The sequence below is a fragment of the Lactuca serriola genome, chromosome 4 (genome assembly GCF_051521515.1).
Source record: "Lactuca serriola cultivar US96UC23 chromosome 4, Lser_US96UC23_V15, whole genome shotgun sequence".
NCBI classification, from domain to species: domain Eukaryota; kingdom Viridiplantae; phylum Streptophyta; class Magnoliopsida; order Asterales; family Asteraceae; genus Lactuca; species Lactuca serriola.
Window position 1 is genome coordinate 66,734,388 of NC_136411.1, and position 22,774 is coordinate 66,757,161.

The 22,774-nt window shown below is 36.6% G+C and overlaps 2 protein-coding genes and 2 pseudogenes across 3 annotated transcripts; 1 reads left to right on the forward strand and 3 right to left on the reverse strand.

Annotated features, from left to right (window-relative positions):
- The first annotated feature begins 2,583 nt into the window (after window positions 1-2,583).
- Window positions 2,584-4,446, forward strand: LOC145101775 (pyrophosphate--fructose 6-phosphate 1-phosphotransferase subunit alpha-like). Of its 2 annotated transcripts, none has more exons than XR_013705811.1 (4): window positions 2,584-2,788; window positions 3,062-3,141; window positions 3,374-3,497; window positions 4,138-4,446. XR_013705811.1 is itself a non-coding variant. In XM_079039050.1 (4 exons), exons 1-4 carry the CDS (start codon window positions 2,721-2,723, stop codon window positions 4,255-4,257), a joined length of 381 nt encoding a protein of 126 aa, XP_078895176.1. In that variant the 5' UTR covers window positions 2,584-2,720; the 3' UTR covers window positions 4,258-4,446. The 2 variants fall into 2 exon arrangements, 1 of the variants encoding a protein (XP_078895176.1); XM_079039050.1 differs by having other exon boundaries at window positions 2,584-2,777.
- Window positions 4,447-7,901: 3,455 nt separating this feature from the next.
- On the reverse strand, window positions 7,902-9,138 carry LOC145098467 (uncharacterized). Its single transcript, XM_079036100.1, has 3 exons — window positions 8,990-9,138; window positions 8,723-8,877; window positions 7,902-8,548 (listed from the first exon to the last, which is right to left on the reverse strand). The coding sequence occupies exons 1-3, from the start codon at window positions 9,136-9,138 to the stop codon at window positions 7,902-7,904; spliced, it is 951 nt and encodes a 316-aa protein (XP_078892226.1).
- A 6,624-nt stretch (window positions 9,139-15,762) lies between these two features.
- On the reverse strand, window positions 15,763-15,880 carry LOC145049169 (5S ribosomal RNA; annotated as a pseudogene).
- Window positions 15,881-16,087: 207 nt separating this feature from the next.
- On the reverse strand, window positions 16,088-16,205 carry LOC145049177 (5S ribosomal RNA; annotated as a pseudogene).
- Window positions 16,206-22,774: the final 6,569 nt, after the last annotated feature.

Consider the following 22,774-nt stretch of genomic DNA (forward strand, 5'->3'; position numbering starts at 1 on the left):
TTTTTACGGGTTTAACAACATATGTACCACTTGATTCTACATTACACCCATTTTTTGTGGCGTTTTTCTCATGTTTTAAAGGTTATTAACCAAAAAATTATTTGTTTTAACTGCGATCATCTCTTTGCAACGGTGGTGGTGAAAATTATGAGGGATGGATTAAAATTGATGTGTGAAAGATGAAAGTTTGTGGGTTAGCTAGGGTGGTGGGTAGTTGCCGGCAGTCAAGGTGATTCCTGATGGTGGTTGCTTGCGGTTGTTCCTAAAATAGAGATGAGAGAATAGACAGAGGATGATATAATGTTTCACCTCCATACGGCCGAATGGTATGGTTTGAGAAGGCATGTCCAATGACCTTTCTTATATTCTTTCCTTTTTGTTTCCTGCAAAACTTTTTGTGGCCTCGTGATATGTATACCGGAATGTCTAAGGCGTTGGGTCGGATAGGGGAATGGGGGGTATGGGAGTGGGGCCATACAGTTTTGATATTAATGTATATATATATATATATATATATATGCTTACACTTTTCAGAAAAAGTAATATAGTTATTTGCTTTTGGTCATAATGTGGTTAACTTGAACAACTAGTAGGTTGTTAAATTTTGTTAGAATGACAATTTTACCCTCAAATCAATAGAACTATTTACTTTTTAATTTATTGGATTATCATTTTTAATAAATTTTATTTTTAATATTATTAAAAATAAAACATAATTTTTTGTGTATATATGCATATATGCATATTTAAATAAAACATCATTTTTTTATATGTTTTTTGTATTTATTTTTCATGTGTTTGAATTTGTGTTTAAAAACAACATTTATGGTCCATGTGCTTTCAAAACTTTTGACGATTGGTCCTTATTGCTGACTTCGTTAAGTTTTGTCCGTTAACTAAAGAGCATTTTCGTCATTTCGCTACCATAAGGACCATTTATGATGTTTTTTATTATTTTTCTGCAAAAAAAAAAAAAAAAGAAATTTAACATGCAAGCCCCCCCCCCCCCCCCCCCCCCTCTCTCTCTCCCTCCATCAGCCCATCATCGTTCCTTCTTCCTCCACTCATTCCATTGTCTAAATGGAAAAGAATACCATCAAAGCAGACAATAATTTCGCCAGTTACATATTCACAACTTAATCAGATCATTACTATGTTTCCCCAAAATCAGAATCAATATAGGAGGCGGAAGAATTACGACAAGGGTGGAGAGAAACCTAAAACGAACCCAATTAAGAATCAGTGATGAAAGCTCCAAAAATAGAGAGACCATTTGAAAGTTCTAACCAGACGGAGAGTATGCTTGTTCAAATTACAACTTTTATGTGATAAACTTCCATCAGATAGAATATCATGTTTGGCAACAATCCATAGATCGCTACTCTCTTGAATGCTTCATTCAATGCCCTCAAAACCAAAATTAAAACCCTAATTACTACAACTGAGATGCATTTTTATACGAGCTAATGAAAACTGATTGAGTTTTCTATGAATTCGTGTACATGGTACATATAAGGATGGAAGAATTTGGGGATTTTGAAGTACCTTTGATGAATGACATGATATGATCCAAGTGCGTTTTAGTGGGTCTCGATTCTCGATTTATCCATGAACTTAAATTGAAAAAACAAGTGAGGAACAAGAATCCCTCATCTCTATACTCCTTATGCTTGAATCGATCAACCATTCATTCTGAACCAATCATCAAGCTTGCAGCAACCTCACGAAAAAAAACGAAGCACCCTCACCCCTTAATTCTGATTCACATAACCTGTAGGTTTCGATTTCAAAAGAACTGTAACATTCGATTTTAAAAAACACTTCCTTGAAGTTGGGTTTCGTTTCCTTGAATGCTTGGGTTGGATTTCGATTTCATAAGTAATGAAAGAGATGAAATCGATGGTACTTCATGATGTTGATGTGGATAAAGAAAAAAATGATTGGTAATACACCTTCCTTAATCAAAGAATCGATTTACTATGCGTCTATCTTCCTTTTTCTTTCTACTTCTTAAGGTAGCGAATTGGAAAAAGAATTAAAGAAGACGATCTAGAGCAGATGGAGGCGTGCAGGTGGATTGACAGAGAGAGAGGTGGGACATTATATATATTAAATAATAATATTTAATTTAAAAAAATAAAAGAAAATATCATAAATATCATAAATGGTCCATGTGGTAGTGAAATGACGAAAACACCATTTATTTAACATTCAAAACTTAATGGAGTCAGCAATAAGGATCAATCGTGAAAAGTTTTGAAAACACAAGGACTATCTATGATGTTTTTAAACCATGGGGACTAAACTTTAGATTTGGGGAAACCACAAAGACCATTTATGATGTTTATATATATATATATATATATATATATATATATATATATATATATATATATATCATTTTTTTATATGTGCATTTTTTCCATCACTTTTTCGTGGTTTTGCTTTTTTTTTTTTTTTTTTTTTCGTTTATAGCATTTATTTTTCACTATTTTGTATGTGAGTTTTTGCATTTTTTCAAACTATAGGGACTACTAATGTAACTTACTCTAGACTTTGTTGACAAACCCCACCTCATACAGGTCCTAATCCGAATTCCGACATGCCGATGACGGTGCGAGGACTTAAAAAGAGATTCAGAAAGCGGCTAATGCAAATTGTGTCGCACTCGATATCCCCTAACTGTTAGACTAGTTGTTTTGTTCGATTAAAAAGATTCGATGCAGAAACTAATTTCATCGTCGTCACTGGAGGAAGTCAAGGCGATGGAAACTCCGGTATCATAGCTGTAAACATTCTTTCAGTTTCTAATTTCGATTGCATATGCTTTACAATCTATATAATGGTTCTGCTCCTTGATTGTTACTAAAGACCCACCAGCTGTTTGTTTATATTCCCAAGATAGTTTTCATTATCGTCTAGGTTTTTAGTTCATATGCTTCGATTTGTGGGGTTTGAAATTGATATAGTTCTACAACTTTCTGATAAATTTCGGTTAATTTGTCGCACTTTTAGCAATTAAAGATCAACTTTTGATGTTGGATTTATGTCATATGCACAGCATGCTCATCATTTGTGGGTAGATGAGAAACAAAGTGATGTCTTAGATCCATCCCTTGTCAACGATCATCCAGCACTCAGGTTTGTAAATTGTAATGCCTCTTTACTTAATAGCTTATCATTTTAATCGGATTGTTTTCATATGTCACCAAAAATTATGCTGATTAGTCTCTACTTGTATGCTAAGCTGCCTTCTGCTTCATGATATTTTGCTTTTGATGGAAAGGTGTCAAGTTGAATTAAACTTGTTTGACTCTGCTTCATTTTATATTTATGGATGCCATTTAACATTAGCATTTATGTTTGAAAACAGCATGCTGAAGGCAGAAAAGGAGAAACTATTGACAGATGATATAAATCAAGGGGTTAATTTGTTGAGTGTAGCAGAGATGGACTACATGGAGAAGATAAAGGAGTTTCATGAGAGACTTGATATGGTAATGTCATTGCCCCAATTCATATGTACTAAAGTTGATAGTGCATATGAATTAGAAGTTGAAATTTTTCACAACTATAGTTGAAACTTGAGTGCTTAAACCTATTAAAAAAGTTGAGTAACCTACACTGGGTTAACTGTGAAACTTGGTTACTATTTAATAACATTATCTTACTGAAATTGGTTTTACCTCGATAAAAAGAGTTCATGACATGATTATCATTCAAAGACTAATATTATCACTTGATAGTGTCAAAATAGATAAATCGTGTGGACCAAATATTTTGTAAGGACTACTAGTGATCAAAAGGTAATCTTGGATTTGAGTTTTTCCAAAAATGGAAATGTTTACATTGATTTGGTATATCCCTAAAAGGAAACTATTGCGTTTATTTGGGGCACACGAAGAAGTTCCCTAAATTTTCGAAAATCCATTTTATCTTGTTATACCATTTGTTAAATAGTTCAATTATTGAAAACAGAATCAAAAAAACTTAAAGAGATTTGGGTGCTGGTTAATTTTTAAGAGGAAAAACATTTGTAGTCTTTTTCGACATCTACAAAGAAGATGTGGACCAAAAGTCTGCAATCTGCAAAAAATAAATAAATAAAAGGAAATTAAGGGTGGTTGTTATTTACAGGTGAAGAAGATAGTTAAACCGGGTTGTTCTCATGAGGTATTGAACATAGCCTTGTGTAGTTTGTCATCACTTGCCAGAATTCTGTCCCAGATGCCACAAAAACTTCATGCGTCACTTTGAACAAAGATGCTTTTCTTCTTAGAATTTTCAATGGATGTTGTATGTTGAATGTAAAACTACTTTTGCAACAGAAAGTGCAATGTGTCTTTAGAGGGCGTGATTGTATTCCTTTGATTTTGTAGTTTATTTTCATAACAATATTGATAAAGATATTGAGCTTTAGAGAAGTAAAACATAAATGTTAAATAATTTTAAGGAGGGATATTATTATATACTAGTTGTGAGACCCATGTATTATATGGGGTAATTTAGAAAAAAAGAAGCTAAATATAGATGTCAAAATATTTAATAACTTTGAATTTATAAGAAAATAAAAAAAAAATAATGAACTATTATAATGGAAATGTTTTTTATCTTTTAAATTTAAATAAATAAAAGAAACTAATAAGTTTTAATTTTATGAATTTTGAAATCAAAAGGTAAGTTCATTAATGAAATTGATATCTATTTATTATTATATTTATTGAAATTTTTATATTAAAATATTATGTAAAATCTAATAAAATTTAAAAAACTCATAAAATGACATGTGGAAAAAAAATAATTCAAAATAACATATAGCAAATTGAATGAGAGTGACAAATGCTAAAAAAAAAATCTTCATTTATTAGAGGGGGTATTTCATCAACTTGTTCACGCTAAATGATCATTGGGTTGTGGTGACTTGGTAAGACATTTAGAAGACATGGTGGATAACCTATTGACCAATGTTCAAATCCTGGCAACACTCAGCCTTTGTGGCCATGGAGGTTCGCCTGAAGTGACTCCATGACATGAGGCAAAGTTTCATGTTTGTAGCAAGGGATTAGTCGGTACGCGAAAATTGGCCCAGAAACCCTCGTTAGGAAAATTCCTTTCCAAAAAAAAAAAAAAAAAAAAAAAAAAAAAAAAACAGTTGACGTAAAGTATGTCAATAAACTCAAACGTCACTGATGATTTATATTATGCGTTTTGATTAAATTACAAAAAAAAGATATAATATCATATTTTTTATAATTATACAAGTATAAATAATAATTACTTTTTTTCAAATAACTAATTGAAAAAAATTATAAAAATATCGATGTTCGCCTATTGGAAACACTCTTTGTGCAAAAAGAAGAGAATCTAATCTAAAGGGGTATCTAAAAATTAGGGGATTCTAATGGCACACCTATGATATTTAATGATAGCCTATTCTTATTTGACATTAATTTTTTTAATTCGTATTAAAATGAAAGACGTTCAGTCAATTTAATTTTGATTTCGTGCTATCATGCATATATTATCTGTCAGTCCTTTCATTTATATAAATGTTGCAAATTACACCAAACTTTTGTTTTATATAAATATTTTTAAATTATATGTTTACGACTTTTTAAATTATATATATATATATATATATATATATATATATATATATATATATATATATATATATAGAGAGAGAGAGAGAGAGAGAGAGAGAGAGAGAGAGAGAACATTTTAGAACAAAATTGAACCATATTTTTTTTAAATTAAAATCATCATATAATATTAATATAAATAAAAATAAGTGAATAAAATTAAAAAACTCACTAACCAACATCACTTACCACCCAAACAATATCATCCACTACCACCACCCGTCACCGCCACCCATCTCCACCACCCCCAACCACCACCCAACATCATCACCACCACCCGCCAACGCCAACCATAACCACCATCCACCATCACCACTACCCATCACCACCACCAGCCACCAAAAACCCCACACACCACCATCACCACCACTATTCATCACAACCAACCCCACCCATCACCATCACCACCACTACCATCCACCTCTACCACCCACTCACCGTTATGACCACCACTTGTCACTACTACCAACAACCACCCACCACCTCTTACCGCTACCCGCCACCACCACCCATCACCACCAACCACCACCGACCACCATCACCCCCACCCACCACTCACTAAAACCACCACCCACCACAACAACTGCCCATCACTACCACTCACCCACTACCCACCATTATGACCAAAACCAGCCACTACCACCACCCACCAACTACAACCCACCAATCATCAGCACCACTCGTCACAACCACTGATCACCACCACCCTTCTCCACCACTCATCACTACCACCCACCCCACCATACACCACCACCACCTAAAATCACCATCACCCGTCTCCACCACCCATCATCGCACTTGCCACCGCTACTTGCCTCCCATTATAATCACCACACCTACCACCACCCACCACCATCACCAAACATTACTAGTTACTACCTACCACATCCCTTCTTTACAAAACAAATCCACCAATGTAGTATATGTTTAAACATCTATAAATAATTTTTGTTACCTTTACAAAGCAAAAATAGCTAGAATTTACTCCACATACGTAATTAACTCAGACATCAACATTCAACAATCATAAATTTATAAGCACACCTTTAATTTCATAGTGTGCATAATAGTAAGTCAGATTCACAATGTGAATATGAACTGATCGAACTTTTTCACATTGTGAATATTAAAAATTGAAATATTTACAATGTAGATTCACAGTGTGAAGCTACAATGATCGAGGTTTTTTTTTCCGAACTTTCTCAGATTCACAGTGTGCATAATAACAAGTCAGATTCACAATGTGAATCTGAACTGATCGAGTTTTTTCACATTGTGAATGTTAAAAATTAAAGTATTTACAATTTAGCTTCACAGTGTCAATCTACACTGATCAAGGGTATTTTTTTTTTCTTTTTAGTCGGTGTTGATGTTTATTAATAGAGTACAAAAAATTAATATTTTTGGTATAATTAGTGTTTTTTTATAAAAATAAAATTAAATATTGAAAAAAAAACTAACAAAATGAAGTGAGTTTTTTTCGAAAAAAAAAAATTTCATTTTTTATATATCAATATAAATCTCTATAGAAAGAGGACGAAAAATCGTGAACAACGGTATATTCGGTTTTTTTTCTATAAAAAACATGACCTAAAAAAATTTAAATGAAAATACATAAAAATAATATGTAAATTTATTAGAATATATATATATATATATATATATATATATATATATATATATATATATATATATATATATAACGATGCTTTATTAGAATATAAATAATATGAAAAATAGAGAATCGTAAATACATAAAACTTGTTAACGACGATAATTAAATTTAAAAATATAAAAGGTTGAAATTGAAAATAATATAAAACACGAGGGACTATAATTGTAAAAACAAAAAGACTATAAGAGCATTGGGAGTGGGCAACAAGGTGCAACACCAAGTTGTGTCACCTCACATGTCACCTAAGCTAATGGTGTTATGACACCAAGTGGATAAATGGGCAACAAGATGCAACATCAACTTTTTGAAAATAAATATTTTTCTTTTTCTTTTTTTTTTTACTATTTCGTTTTTTTTTTGTTACTTTTTTTTCCATTTTATAATTTATTTTTTATTTATTTCGATTTTTTTTAAATTGATACAAATATTTTTTAAATATAAATAATAAATAAAACATAATGTTTAAAAATTATAAAAAAAAATTTAAAATTTTTAAAGATTAAAATTAACATAAAAACTAAATTATACATAATATCCAAAAATAAAAAAAGAAATAACATCCAAATTCAAAAAAAAAGACAACGCTATTCGTTATCGTTATTGTTACCATAGAAGATATAATCCGCCAAATCCTCTCGAAGTTGTCTGTGTTTATTTGCGTCCTGAATGTTAACAACGCGATGCAAATAATCTGTTGTTCCCGGTTGAAACTGAACGTGTCTGGGCTCTGTTGGGATATAGTGTGCAATATTTCTCCCTTTATCTTCTATTACCATGTTATGCATTATAATACATGCATACATGATATATCGTAAAGTTTCTAAATCCAATGGTTGTGCTTCATGTTCGACTATATGCCACTTCGCCTTCAGCACTCCAAAAGCATGTTCCACATCCTTACGTGCTCCTTCTTGTCTTCTCTTAAAAAAATTGTCTCGTTCTTCAACCGAGTGGCGGAATGCTTTCACGAATGTGGAATACTGAGAATATATTCCATCTGTAAGGTAATACTCATATTTGTATTCGTTTCCATTCACCGTGAAAGGAGCATCCGGGGCTTTTCCATTCAAAAGATCGTCGAATATTGGCGACTGATCAAGAACGTTGGCATCGTTGTTGGAACCCGCAACCCCAAAAAATACATGCCAAATCCATAAATCTTGAGAAGCGACAGCCTCTAACACCAATGAAGGTGATCCGTGATGAGCACTTGCGTATTGCCCTTTCCAAGCTACCAGACAATTTTTCCATTTTCATTGTGTGCAATCAATGCTTCCGATCATTCCGGGAAACCCATGACGTTCTTCATGCGCCGCATACAATTCTTGCAAATCATGCAACGAAGGTTTCCGCAAATACACGTCTCCAAAAGTTTAAACAACACCCCTTGACAATGTATACAAACTCTCTCTTGCGGTTCTTTCGGACATTCTCATATAGTCGTCCATGGTGTCGGGTGACTCCCCCATAGCCATCAAATGAATGGCCGCAACACATTTCTGCAACGTTGTAAACCCCCGTCTACCTCTAGCATCATATCTTAATTGAAAAAATTCGTACCTAAACATAAATTAACTACAATTTAAAAATATATTGCATATGTTGTAAAATTAAAGAAACATGTAGTACATTTTTATTTATTTGGTATAAAAATATAGTAAACAAATGATACCGGATTTCCAAGGCGTTAGCGATTCGTAAGAACACATCCCTACTCAAACGAAATCTTCTTTTGAAGTCTTTCTCCCCGTATACACAGTTATCCGCAAAGTAATCGCGATATAGATGTTCGTGTCCTTCCTCGTGATTTCTGTTTAACATCGCACGTCTTGTTAGTAGCGGGGCTGAGTCTGGTTGTAGCAGGTCGGTAGTGTAATAATGATACATCATCCTAAAGAAAATATCGTCATCTGAATCACCGGACGAGTCGAAAGGATCCATATATTTTTTTGAAGATAATTGAAAGTATGTAGAGAGGAGAAGAGAAAGTGTGTGAAAATTTTAATAAAATGAGAGTATTTATAGGATAAAATGTTTTTTTTTTAATAATTAACCTTTTTTTTCAAACCGTTGCAAACTCAAACGGTCATTTTCTTCCGTTTCTTCCCGTCGCCACGCCAACGAGAATCACCTTGACGAGATGCAACAAGCAGGGGGCAGTGTTCCCCCCGTTACGATGGCGTCGAGAGATGCCAGATCACCCACGTCGAACCTCGTTTGGACCCATACCAACTACTCTAAATTTGGTTCTAATGATGACGCGTAGAAAAAGTAAAAGTGGTTTTGAATGTGGTATTGACTTTAAAAACTGGTTTTGACCTAATTTAGGTGTGAATAACGACACCCCTAAATTAAACCACATAAATTCTTTAAAAAAAAAAACCACCAAATCACTTCATTCACATCAACTATTATTTCACTCCCATCAATCCCACTATCGATTTTTTCTTTATTTTCATAAAACAAACACTCTTTGTGCAAAAAGAATCTAATCTAAAGAGATATCTTCAAAAAACCACATAAATTCTTTTCACTTCATTCACATCTACTCTTATTTCACTTCCATTAATCCCACTATCGATTTTTCCTTTACATTCATAAAATTAATATAGATTATTCATAAATATATTTTTATTCCTTAAATCAATTATTCAAATTATACAAAACCATATTTATCTTTATATTTTTGATTTAAAATTTATTTAATTTGTGATGCCAAAAGCTAGCAAAATCAAATGGCCAAAAAATCACAAGGTAGAAGAAAACGAGAACAATGAAAGTCTCGATGTTTTATTATCAATTCCAAAAAAACTGCCCTGATCGGCAACAAGGAAAAAAACTTATAATCCTGGAAAAAAAAAAGACAGCTCCACTTTCCTAAAAAACTCCTAAGATTTAGATTAAAAATATATTCTGTAAACATATATTATCTTCCACTAAATCTCTTATTATTTTAACATAATTCAAATAAGAAACAAATCAACTAAATAATTGACGAAAACATAAAAAAATCTGCCAATAAGAGACTGCGATCAGATGCCCTTGCATCATCCTCCTTGCCTAGAAAATGAACCGCCTTTGAGTGTGCTCCTTCATCTGTTCCCTCCCGAAATGGCGATAAATCAGCAACATTGAAAGTAGCCGACACGTTGTAATGACCCCACAGTTCAATTTTATAGGCATTATCATTAATCTTCTTGAGCACCCGGAAAGGACCATCAGCACGGGGCTTCAACTTCCCAAAACGACCAACTGGAAAATGTTCTTTTCTCAAATGAATCCAAACCAAATCACCCTCCTTGTAGACAACTTGTTTCCTATGCTTGTTTGCTTGATTTTGATACACCGTATTATGTTTAATGATTTCATCACGAACCTTCTGATGGAGAGTTTTGATCTGCTGTGATTGATTTTCCGCCTCAACACTAACTTGGTGAACTGGGGGAATGAGTGTCAAAACTCAACCTAGTAGTGCGGTTCGTGGAACGGTTATAGGCAAACTCAGCCTGAGCAAGGGTTAATTCCATTGCTTGGGGTTATCACCAATAAGACTCCGTAAAAGATTCCCCAAACTCCGGTTTGTAACTTCGGTTTGGCCATCCGTTTGCGGATGGTGAGAGCTACTGAATTACAACTTAGAACCCATATTTATCCAAAAAGTCCGCCAAAAATGACTCACGGATTTAACATCCCGATCCGAGGTGATGGTCTTTGGAACTCCATGAAGCTTGACAATTTCAGAAAAATACAATCTTGCAATTTGGCTCGCATCATAAGTCTTAGTACATGGTATAAAATGAGTCACTTTTGAAAATCTGTCAACAACAACCATCACATAATCTTTTTGTCTTTGAGTTCGAGGTAAACCTAGGACAAAATCCAAACTAACATCCTCCCACGGGGCAACGGGAACATGCAATGGTGTATAAAGGCCCGCATTAGTGTGATGGGTTTTGGCCACATGACACACACGACATCGAGCAATTATACGTGATGGGTTTTATGCATAAGAAACATTCCTATGTGCTCATACAAACCCTAATGCTTGGATCTAGGTTTCACTATTGAACATGCTTTGATTCCAAGACTTACAAACCCTAATCTAGCATATAAACAACAAAAATAACATATAGAATCAGATCTAGATGTTTACCTCTTCAATTGTTGGCTTAGATCTTCTCTTTCTTCTTCTCTTGAGCTTAGAGTCACAAATGCAACTCCTCTAATGGTTCACAAACCCCACAAGCAAGAAGGCAATATGAGAGAGGAAGAGAGAGGCTAGAAATCGGCCTAGGGATCTCTTAGAATCAAGTGGTAGCCGAATTCAATGCCCTAGGGGTCATATTTATACTTACAGGTTACTAGGGTTTCAGTCTAAACCCTAATGGACAGCTTAGCCACCAAGCAGCCCATGGAACCTTCTGGAATAAGGCCTTGGACGAAAATATGATGGTTACCCATCATAATTTCGTTCCCCCTTAAGCCCATTAGGTTTCCTTAACCCAAAACTCAACTATCATACATTTGACAGTTTATACCCCTTTATTCAATTAATCTCTTTTGATCACCAAATTAATTCCTAATTAATTTATGACCAATACTAATTAAATAAATATGATTTCTCCTTTAATATATTATTCTTATAATATATTAATAAATCATAATACTCTCTCTTTCTCCTTAAATTACCTTGTCAAGTTGCTTTGGAGAAGGCAACCCAAAAGGACCATGCACAACCGGGTCAAGTACATATCAAATATAGTTACGGGCTTAGACACTATTCCAACAGTCTCCCACTTGGATAAGTCTAGTAACTATATCTCACATATGACTTCAGAATCCGATTAGCAATCGTAGCTCTTATACTTCGTTGTCAACTCTGATCAACTTGTCTTTTAGATAAGGGATCGTATAATCATCTGTTCTGGATATCATGCTGACAATGCTTATTGTCCAGCAGTAGTTCCTTGACTTCCGATTTGTTTGACATAGAATTTAGTTGAACACATCAACTTCATTCTGACCGGGCCCGACACATAAGTCAAACCAAATCATCAAGTGGCCAATATATCACTTTTATTCTCATAGAATAAAAGGAACAGATCAACTTCGACTCATATACATCTATTATTTACTAATAGATCACACACAATAATGAGTTTTATGACATCAAGTTACTGACGCGTTTACACATTATCAATGCACAACCAACCAGCAAACAACAACCATATCTCTAAGTTTTAAGACTACATGATGTTATCGCTTTGCGATCACTTAAGATAAAACACCACTAAGTGATACAACAAACTCGGGTTTAATCCAATGCTCAACTCATATTCATAAGCACTCATGAACTTTGCAGCAAACCTTTGCTATGTCTAAAACCTTTTAGACAATCTACAAACAATTCATGACAGTCTTCATTCATATCTACTTCCAAAATATGATTGACTGCGGACCTTTTAAATAATCATATCATTCAGGAAGTCAAAACATGCAAAATGGAAACAATAGATAAATAACCAACACAAGATAGTAGCTTTACTCATAAATAACACACTTTATTTATTCATCGAATGTCAAGTACAAACTATCTATTACACATTTCCTATCTAATCCAAACTTATATCATCCTTCAGCCCAATGCTCCTAGCGTGCTGCAAGTGTTTGACCCTACTCAGTCCCTTTGTAAGGGGATCTGCTGGGTTTTCTTCTAATGATACCCTCTTCACAACGTGGAGTCCCTCTTCTACCCGATGTCTGATGAAATGGTATTTTCTGTCAATATGTCGAGATCTGCCATGATCTCTCGGTTCCTTGGTCAAGGCAACCGCTCCTTCATTATCACAGAAAATTTCCATCGACTCTTTTATGGATGGCACAACTCCAAGGTCTCCAATGAAGTTCTTCAACCATATAGCCTCCTTTGACGCTTCGCTCGCCGCAATATACTCTGATTCGCACGTTGAATCAGCTACAGCCTCTTGCTTGGAACTTTTCCAAGTCACTGCTCCTCCATTTAGGGTAAAGACCCAGCCCGACTGCGATCGGAAGTTATCCCGATCCATCTGAAAACTAGCGTCACTGTACCCTCGTACCCTTAAGTCAGTCATCACTCCCACCGAGGACTAGAAACCATTCCTTGGTCCTCCGAAGGTACTTAAGAATATTCTTAACTGCAATCCAATGAGCTCTACTAGGATTCCCTTGATATCTGCTGACCATGCTCAAAGCGAATGCCACATCAGGGTGAGTACAAGTCATAGCGTACATGATAGAGCCTACTGCGGAAGCATAAGGTACTCAACTCATATCAGCTATCTCTATCTCTGTACTCGGGCTCTGAGTCTTACTCAGCTTGGTATTGCTTTGGATTGGCAACTCCCCTTTCTTGGAATTTTCCATACTAAAACGCTTTAGTACCTTTTCCAAGTATGTATCCTGACTGAGTCCTATCAGTCTCTTTTCCCTGTTTCTTACTATTCTTATTCCCAGAATATAAGCAGCCTCTCCGAGGTCCGTCATAGCGAAACATTTCCCAAGCCAGGACTTGACCTCCTAAAAGGTTGGGACATCGTTTCCAATGAGTAGTATGTCGTCGACATACAATACGAGGAAGCTCACTATACTCCCACTGGCTTTGACATACACACAAGATTCATCTTCGCTTCGTAGAAAGCCAAACTCTTTAACCTTCTCGTCAAAACAAAGATTCCATCTGCGAGACGCTTGTTTCAATCCATAAATGGATTTCTCAATCTTGCATACTCTATTTGGATGCTTCGCATCGACAAAACCCTTTGGCTGATTCATGTAGACATCCTCAGCCAACTTTCCATTAAGGAAAGCGGTTTTCACGTCCATTTGCCATATTTCATAATCATGAAATGCAGCTATGGCAAGCATCACCCTAATAGACTTTATCTTCGTAACTGGTGAGAAGGTCTCATCATAGTCAACTCCGGGAGTTTGAGTAAAGCCCTTCGCGACCAATCGCGCTTTATAAGTATGCACTTTCCCATCCATGTCCGTCTTCTTCTTGAAGATCCACTTGCACCCGACTGTCTTACGACCCGGTACATTATCAACCAAATTCCAAACTTGGTTGTCGTACATGGACTGAATTTCGCTGTCCATCGCCTCTTTCCATTTTGCAGACTCTGGGCCTGCCATGGCTTCCTTATAGCTGCTAGGTTCATCCAAATTTACTAGTGTACTATCACTAATAAATGTATCCCCTTCAGTAGTAATATGAAAGCCATAAAACTGGGGTGGAACACTAGCCCTAGTGGAAAGTCGAAGAGGTAAGGAATCGTCAACAGGTTCAACAGGAGTTTCCTCCTCAAGTTGAATGCCAGTGTCAGAGGTTCCTTCATCATTTTGATCTTGAATCTCTTCAAGTTCAATTTGCCTCCCACTGTCTTCTTGGCTTATCAATTCCCTTTCTCGGAAAACTCCTCTTCTAGCAACGAAGACAACATTGTCACTCGGTCTATAGAAAAGGTAGCCAAAAGACTTCTGCGGATAGCCGATGAAATAACACTTATCACTACGAGGTTCTAGCTTGTCGTGAGTCTCTCATCTTACGAAAGCCTCGCAACCCCAAACCTTGATATGTGCCAACGAGGGAGCCTTCCATGTCCACATCTCGTGAGGAGTCTTGGAAACCTTCTTGGTGGGAACTAAGTTAAGTATGTGGGCGGCAGTCTCTAAGGCATACCCCCCAGAAAGCTATTGGTAACGAAGTCCGACTCATCATAGAACGAACCATGTCCAACAAGGTCCGATTACGTCTCTAAGCCACACCATTCAATTGTGGCGTCCTCGGAGGTGTCAATTGCGAAACGATTCCGCATTCTTTTAGATAGTCGTGAAACTCAAGACTTAGGTACTCTCCTCCTCGGTCTGACCGAAGCATCTTGATTTTCCTGCCCAGCTGATTCTCCACTTCATTCTTAAACTCTTTGAACTTTTCAAAAGTTTCCGACTTTTGCTTGATTAAGTAGATATATCCATATCTACTATAATCATCTGTAAAAGTCACGTAGAAGCGACAAGCATCTCTTATGGTGGATCTAAAGGGTTCGCATACATCGGTGTGTATGAGATCCAATAAACCCTCACCCCTTTCACAAGTGCCAGTAAAGGGCGACTTGGTCATCTTTCCAAGTAAACAAGACCCACATGTGTCATCGTCCCTAAGGTCGAATGACTCCAATACTCCATCCTTTTGGAGTTTGGCTATGCGTTTCTTGTTGACATGGCCAAGGCGACAATGCCACAAGCATGCTTTGTCTAGACTAGTAGACGAATCAATATTCATAACATTATTTCCTAAATTATCAACAATCACAGATTCATAAATCCCATTACAAGGTAATGCATTGAAATAAAAGACACCATTCAAATAAACTCTGGCACATATCACAATATTGTCCGCTTTGGGCCACTCGGCACGAGGACTTCCCAGGGGGTCACCCATCCTGGTACTACTCCCGCCCGAGCACGCTTAACTGCAGAGTTCTTATGGGATCTGCTGCCCTCACGGATTTAAAACGTGTTGTGATAGGGAAGGTATCAACACCCCTTATAAGGAATGCTTAGTTCTCTTTCCCAGCCGATGTGGGATCAGATCTAATCCACTTTCACCCCCCCCCCCCCCCCCATTATAGGGTTCGACGTCCCCGTCGAACACATCGACCTGTGCCCTGGCTCTGATACCATTTGTAACATCCCCCTCTGGCACGTATCACAATATTGTCCGCTTTGGGCCACTCGGCACGAGGACTTCCCAGGGGGTCACCCATCCTGGTACTACTCCCGCCCGAGCACGCTTAACTGCAGAGTTCTTATGGGATCTGCTGCCCTCACGGATTTAAAACGCGTTGTGATAGGGAAGGTATCCACACCCCTTATAAGGAATGCTTAGTTCTCCTTCCCAGCCGATGTGGGATCAGATCTAACCCACTTTCAATTGTAACGTCCGCAAATCCGGGCTAGTCAAATTAGAGGCAATAGGGGTCGAAAACGACTTTTCGACAAAAGATTATTTAGAATAAATAATCTTAACCAAGTTGTAGAGTATGTTACAAGGTTTTCGTACATATAAAGAACGCCGAAATCCGAGTTATAACGAAGAAGTTATGACCCGTTGAAGTTTCGCGACGGAACCGACACGATACCGGGAAGCGTAAATAGTGAGTTTACGATAGAGCGAGATTTAGCCTTAGCGATCTAAACGAAAGTCATAGAATATGTTAAACTAAGAACATCGATAAAAAGAACACCCAAATCTGACTTCGTATGAGGAAGTTATGATTTTTCTAAGATTTAGCATAGCAGTGCACAACCCGAAATCTGAATTTTAGATCGGTCGATTTTTAGCCGACGGGATCTAAATAAAAGTTGTAGTACTCGTAAATACCAACGCGTGGATATAAAGAACGTCGATAATAGAGCTCGTATGCGAAAGATATGGACGAAGCTTAGTCCCTACTTTTCGAGCGCGGCGAATTCGATACAGTTTTGTAAATCTGAGATAGAATGAGAATTAGCCAACGAGGTCTAAATGAGAGTTGAAGATCTCATTAATAGGAACTCAACGGTAAAAAGACAGACAAAAACGGAACTCGTATGCGAAAGTTATGGACGAAGCTTAGTCTCTACTTTTCGAGCATGGCGAATTCGATACAGTTTTGTAAATCCGAGATAGAATGAGAATTAGCTAACGAGGTCTAAATGAAAGTTGAAGATCTCATTAATAGGAACTCAATAGTAAAAAGACAGACAAAAACGAAGCTCGTATGCAAAAGTTACGGACGAAGCTTGGAGACTACTTTACTATACACTTCCTATAAATACAAGGGTGAACTCCTCATATTTTCTTCACACCATAAGCCTTTCTTTCTCTCTCTAACTTCTCTCTAACCTCCCTAAACCCCTCCCAAGTCTAGGGAACCTCCCTATCACGAGAAGAAAGCCTCGGAGCGCCCGACGACTCCGAGAAGAAAAGCTTTCGGCTCGGAAACGCTGCTCTAGCGAAGCCCGGTTTTTAATAAAAACCCGCTGTAAGTGATTTACGCCTATACTATATTTAATATAGATTTTATTTAATTATAGTAACATTATTAGGACCTTAAAATAATTATTTGGGCTATTATTATGAGTTGTATTGAGTGTTATTTAACGCTTATATAATAGTAAATAGCTAGACTATTAATTAGTCGCGATTAACGTTAAAACTAAACTCTAGTGGTATTAATAGTAGGTTTTGGTCAAGGAAAAATTGTTTTAAAAAGTAACGAAGAGCTGTCCGAGTGTCGAGTCACCACCTTACCAGGTGAGTGCATAGTCCCTTTCATCTTACACATAGATATGAAGTATTTTATATAAACTACGTGCTATGTGTGCATATTATCTGAATACTTGCTGTCTATGCTGGTTGAACGTTTTATACATGTTTTAAAGGACTTAAATTGTATACGTATCTTATATATACAAAAATGTTGGGTATGAGATGGGTAGATGAATGATGAGAGATAGAAGATGACGTGAGTATGCATTGGCAGCTATAGACTTAGTGCCTATGGGACAAACACCGATAGCTATAGACTTAGTACCTTTTAGACGTTGGTAGTTATGGATTTAATACCTGTTGGGAATTGGTATCTATGGACTTAGTACCTAATAGTTAGATGCTGGTAGCTAAGGATTTAGTACCTGTAGGAATTGGTAGCTATGGACTTAGTACCTGTTGAACATTGGTAGCTATGGACTTAGTACCTATTAGATAAAGACTGGTAGCTATGGATTTAGTACCCAATGAATAGACTATAGCAGCTATGGAATTAGTGCTTTATGAATGAAAATTGGCGGCTATGGATTTAGTGCCAGTCCTATAACCCTGGAAGTAAGGGACTTTAGAATAAACGAATGCAGGATAGATGACTCTTAGGTTAAATCCTTAAAGAGTAAAGAAGATAATGGGGATGGGTAATTGGGTTGATTGTTTGATTGAACATAATAATTATATTATTGTGGGTTGAAAACCCTATGTACTCACCAGGTTTCCCAACCTGACCCACTCAGTTTATGTATATCACAGGTGACGAAGTGAAGTGACATTACACTGAGAGATTTAAAAGAGATGTAGATCACTAGTGTAAATCATTGTAAGTTCTGTTTATGCTTATGTTTCGGTATTAACGATGACATCCCAAACATTTTAAAATGAAATAAATACGTTTCTTCGAAAATGTTTTAATAACGTATTTACCATGTTTTTCTGGGAACAAATTCCGCAACCTTTTTATAAAATGAAGTACTCTGATTTTTATAAAGCATAAACAAAATCAGTCTTTTCTGGCCGTGATTTTGGGGATGTCACATCTTCCCATCTCTTATGTCCTGCAGATATTGAGGGCAACTTCGCTTCCAGTGGCCCTTTTGGTGGCAATAGAAGCACTCTGCTTCTTTTGGATCGGAAGAGGGTTTAGCAGGGCCAGCTTTGGTCCCACTTGAGGACGAACCATCACGGGGTTTCCCCTTATGGTGACTCTTACATGGAGCCTTCCTCTTTTTGCCCTTTCCTTGACCTATCGCCATCACAGGAGCGGCCACAGCAGGGGACGGTGCAACAGATTTGTCTTTGAGGTTGCTCTCAGCGGTCCTCAAGAGTCCTTGGAGCTTGCTCAAGGAGACCTCCTCTTTGTTCATATGGTAGGTCATCCTAAACTGATTGTAGCAGGAGGGAAAGGAGTGGAGGATTATATCGATAGCCAAATCCTCATCAAACTTAACATTAAGTTTGAGAAGACGATTAACATACGTCTTCATTTTCTGCAAATGAGAGGTTAGGGATTCTCCACTCCCCATCCTAGCGGTGATCATGTTAGTAATGATCTCATAGCGCTCTTGCCTCACGCTCTGGTGATACCTGTCCAGCAAATCCTGATGCATTTCATATGGATACATGTCCTCATAGGACTTTTGGAGTTCGAGGTTTATGGTGGCCAGCATGATGCAGTGAACTTTCGTGGCATCACGCTCATGGGCCTCAAAGGCGGCCAATTCTTCAGGAGTAGCAACATCTGGGATGATCTTCTCAAGCTTTTCATCGAGGACATATTCTTTGTCCTCGTAGCGTGTGATCATGCGAATATACCTCATCCACTTGTTGAAGTTTGAACCATCAAATGTCACTTTCTGACACAAGTTCATCAATGAGAATGACCCAGAAGCGTTGTTGTTGTTGTTGTTTGCAGACATCTGAAAAAGAAAAGGAACAAAGTCTGATTATAAATGAATCCCTAATTAAACACCCAAATGAGAAATTAGGGCTAGGATCCAACAACATTATTTACAACTTAGAAAGGGATGCTGTACTCTAAAAGTAAATAATTTGAAGGTAAGTGAATGACGATTCAATAATTCTCACCATGAAAAACGAAAAAGCAATTTAGGTTTTAAATGTATTGAAAACTCCTAGATCTTTGAGATTCATTGAACTTTTCAATGACATGTTTAAATCTCAATATGCATTTCAAATTTGCGACTGGGATGCCGAGGATCGCAAACAAATTTGTGAATAACCATGCGAATCAACGTCGTGCACTCAATGTCTTTATCACCTAATCAATGTGCCGGTAAACCACACACGCTCCATTGATTTATGACAAACATCGAGTCACCCTTTGCTACCAATGTCATCCCCAAATTGATGTGCCGGTTAACCACACGCGCTCGATCAACGTTTGACAAGGGTACGAAGTGTAATTCCATGGATTAGCATCATTTTCACATTTTACCCTAAAGTAACTAGGAATGGGAATTTGTAAAACATGTAGTTACTTTATAATTAACATTATACTTTTAATGAGGAGAGGGTTGCCCTATCTTACCCGTTCGGCTAACGACCCTCCACCAGTCAAGCAAGCGGTAGGTGTGAGTGTACACCCATTAAGCGCCATTTTATAGGCAACAACCTTATACCCACCTTATAGACCGGCTTCGTGAATGAGGCCTACTAACGGTAAGACTAGCATTTTAAGTTTTATATATATATATATATATATATATATATATATATATATATATATATATATATATATATATATATATATATTAATTAAGCTTGTAATATAATAGTATAGGGTTGAATTTTAAACTTGTAAAATTCTAAGGGTTTGAAATTTAAATTGCTCAAAATTAAACTTTTAATCATAAATTCAAATTTCAAAACTTGAGGGCAAGTATTGAACTTTTCAAAACACAAGGGATCAAATAACAAATAATTCAAATTAACCAATTAATTTCATAATTATCTATATTTGACCTAATCTTAATTTTAGTCATTAGATAATTACCAAATAATTCTTAAATAATCCATATTTATCACATAAACAACTAATATTTAAAAGATTTGAAATTATCTATTCTTTTGGCAAGGATAAACACTTAATTGAGATAAAATTTGGATTTTAACTTAAAAACAAATTAAGCATCAAATCCAAGTCAAAACAGCAGCCAAAACCCGAAAATCTCTCTGCCTGACGAACTGACTCGCCGAGTCAGACCTAGACTCGCCGAGTAGGGGCCAACTCGCCGAGTCCAGATACTGACTCGCCGAGTTGAGTCGGGCAGAGGCCAAAAACTCGATTTTCAGCAAATAAAGCAGTTAAGCATCACATACAACTGAAACCAATCATATCTCTGATACCACTGATGGGTTTTATGCATAAGAAACATTCCTATGTGCTCATACAAACCCTAATGCTTAGATCTAGGTTTCACTATTGAACATGCTTTGATTCCAAGACTTACAAACCCTAATCTAGCATATAAACAACAAAAATAACATATATAATCAGATCTAGATGTTTACCTCTTCAATTGTTGGCTTAGATCTTCTCTTTCTTCTTCTCTTGAGCTTAGAGTCACAAATGCAACTCCTCTAATGGTTCACAAACCCCACAAGCAAGAAGGCAATATGAGAGAGGAAGAGAGAGGCTAGAAATCGGCCTAGGGATCTCTTAGAATCAAGTGGTAGCCGAATTCAATGCCCTAGGGGTCATATTTATACTTACAGGTTACTAGGGTTTCAGTCTAAACCCTAATGGACAGCTTAGCCACCAAGCAGCCCATGGAACCTTCTGGAATAAGGCCTTGGACGAAAATATGATGTTTACCCATCATAATTTCGTTCCCCCTTAAGCCCATTAGGTTTCCTTAACCCAAAACTCAACTATCATACATTTGACAATTTATACCCCTTTATTCAATTAATCTTTTTTGATCACCAAATTAATTCCTAATTAATTTATGACCAATACTAATTAAATAAATATGATTTCTCCTTTAATATATTATTCTTATAATATATTAATAAATCATAATACTCTCTCTTTCTTCTTAAATTACCTTGTCAAGTTGCTTTGGAGAAGGCAACCCAAAAGGACCATGCACAACCGGGTCAAGTACATACCAAATATAGTTACGGGCTTAGACACTATTCCAACAATACGGGCAACATCACGCTCCATCTTGGGCCAAAAAAAACGACTGTGGATTAAGTCTAAGGTTTTATCCTTGCCAAAGTGATCCGCAAGACCTCCAGCATGACTTTCATTGATAATTGAGTCTCGTAACGAGCTCAAGGGGACGCACAACCGAGCACCCTTAAAGAGGTAACCATCGTGTCTTGAGAAGTCGCAAAGGGGCTTGTCCTGGCAGCTATTCCAGATGGTTCTAAAATATGGATCATCCTGGTATAAGTCCTTGAATGAATCAAAGCCACAAACCTGGAATTTCATTTCTGAAAGGAGCACGTGACGTCTACTTAGAGCATCAGCAACCGTATTTGAAGACCCAACCCTATGTCGAATAACGAAGGAATAAGCTTGCAAGAATTCGACCCATTTGGCATGGCGAGGGTTGAGTTTCTGCTGTCCCTGGACATATTTGAGGGCCTCATGGTCAAAATAGAGAATAAATTCATTAGCGAGTAAGTAATGTCGCCAATATTCCAAACTACGAACAATGGCGTAGAACTCCTTATCATAGGTAGAGTATTTGCGGCGCGTTTCATTGAACTTCTCACTGAAAAAAGCAATTGACTTTTGATTTTGACTTAGAACACCGCCTATACCAAGACTCGAAGCGTCGCACTCGACTTGAAACACCTCGCTGAAATTAGGAAAACCCAAAACAGGAGCTTGTGTAACCTTCTGTTTTAATTCTTCAAATGCATTTCTAGCCTCTTTAGTTCAAGAAAACTTCCTGCCCTTCATACATTCCGTTATCAGGGCAATAATGGCACTAAAATTTCGAATGAAACGCCGATAGAAGGAGGCTAGCCCATGGAAGCTACAGATATCATGGATCGTAGTGGGTGTGGGCCAGGTCGTAATAGCTTCAACCTTTGAATTATCCATCCGAATCCCATCACCTGAAATTAAGT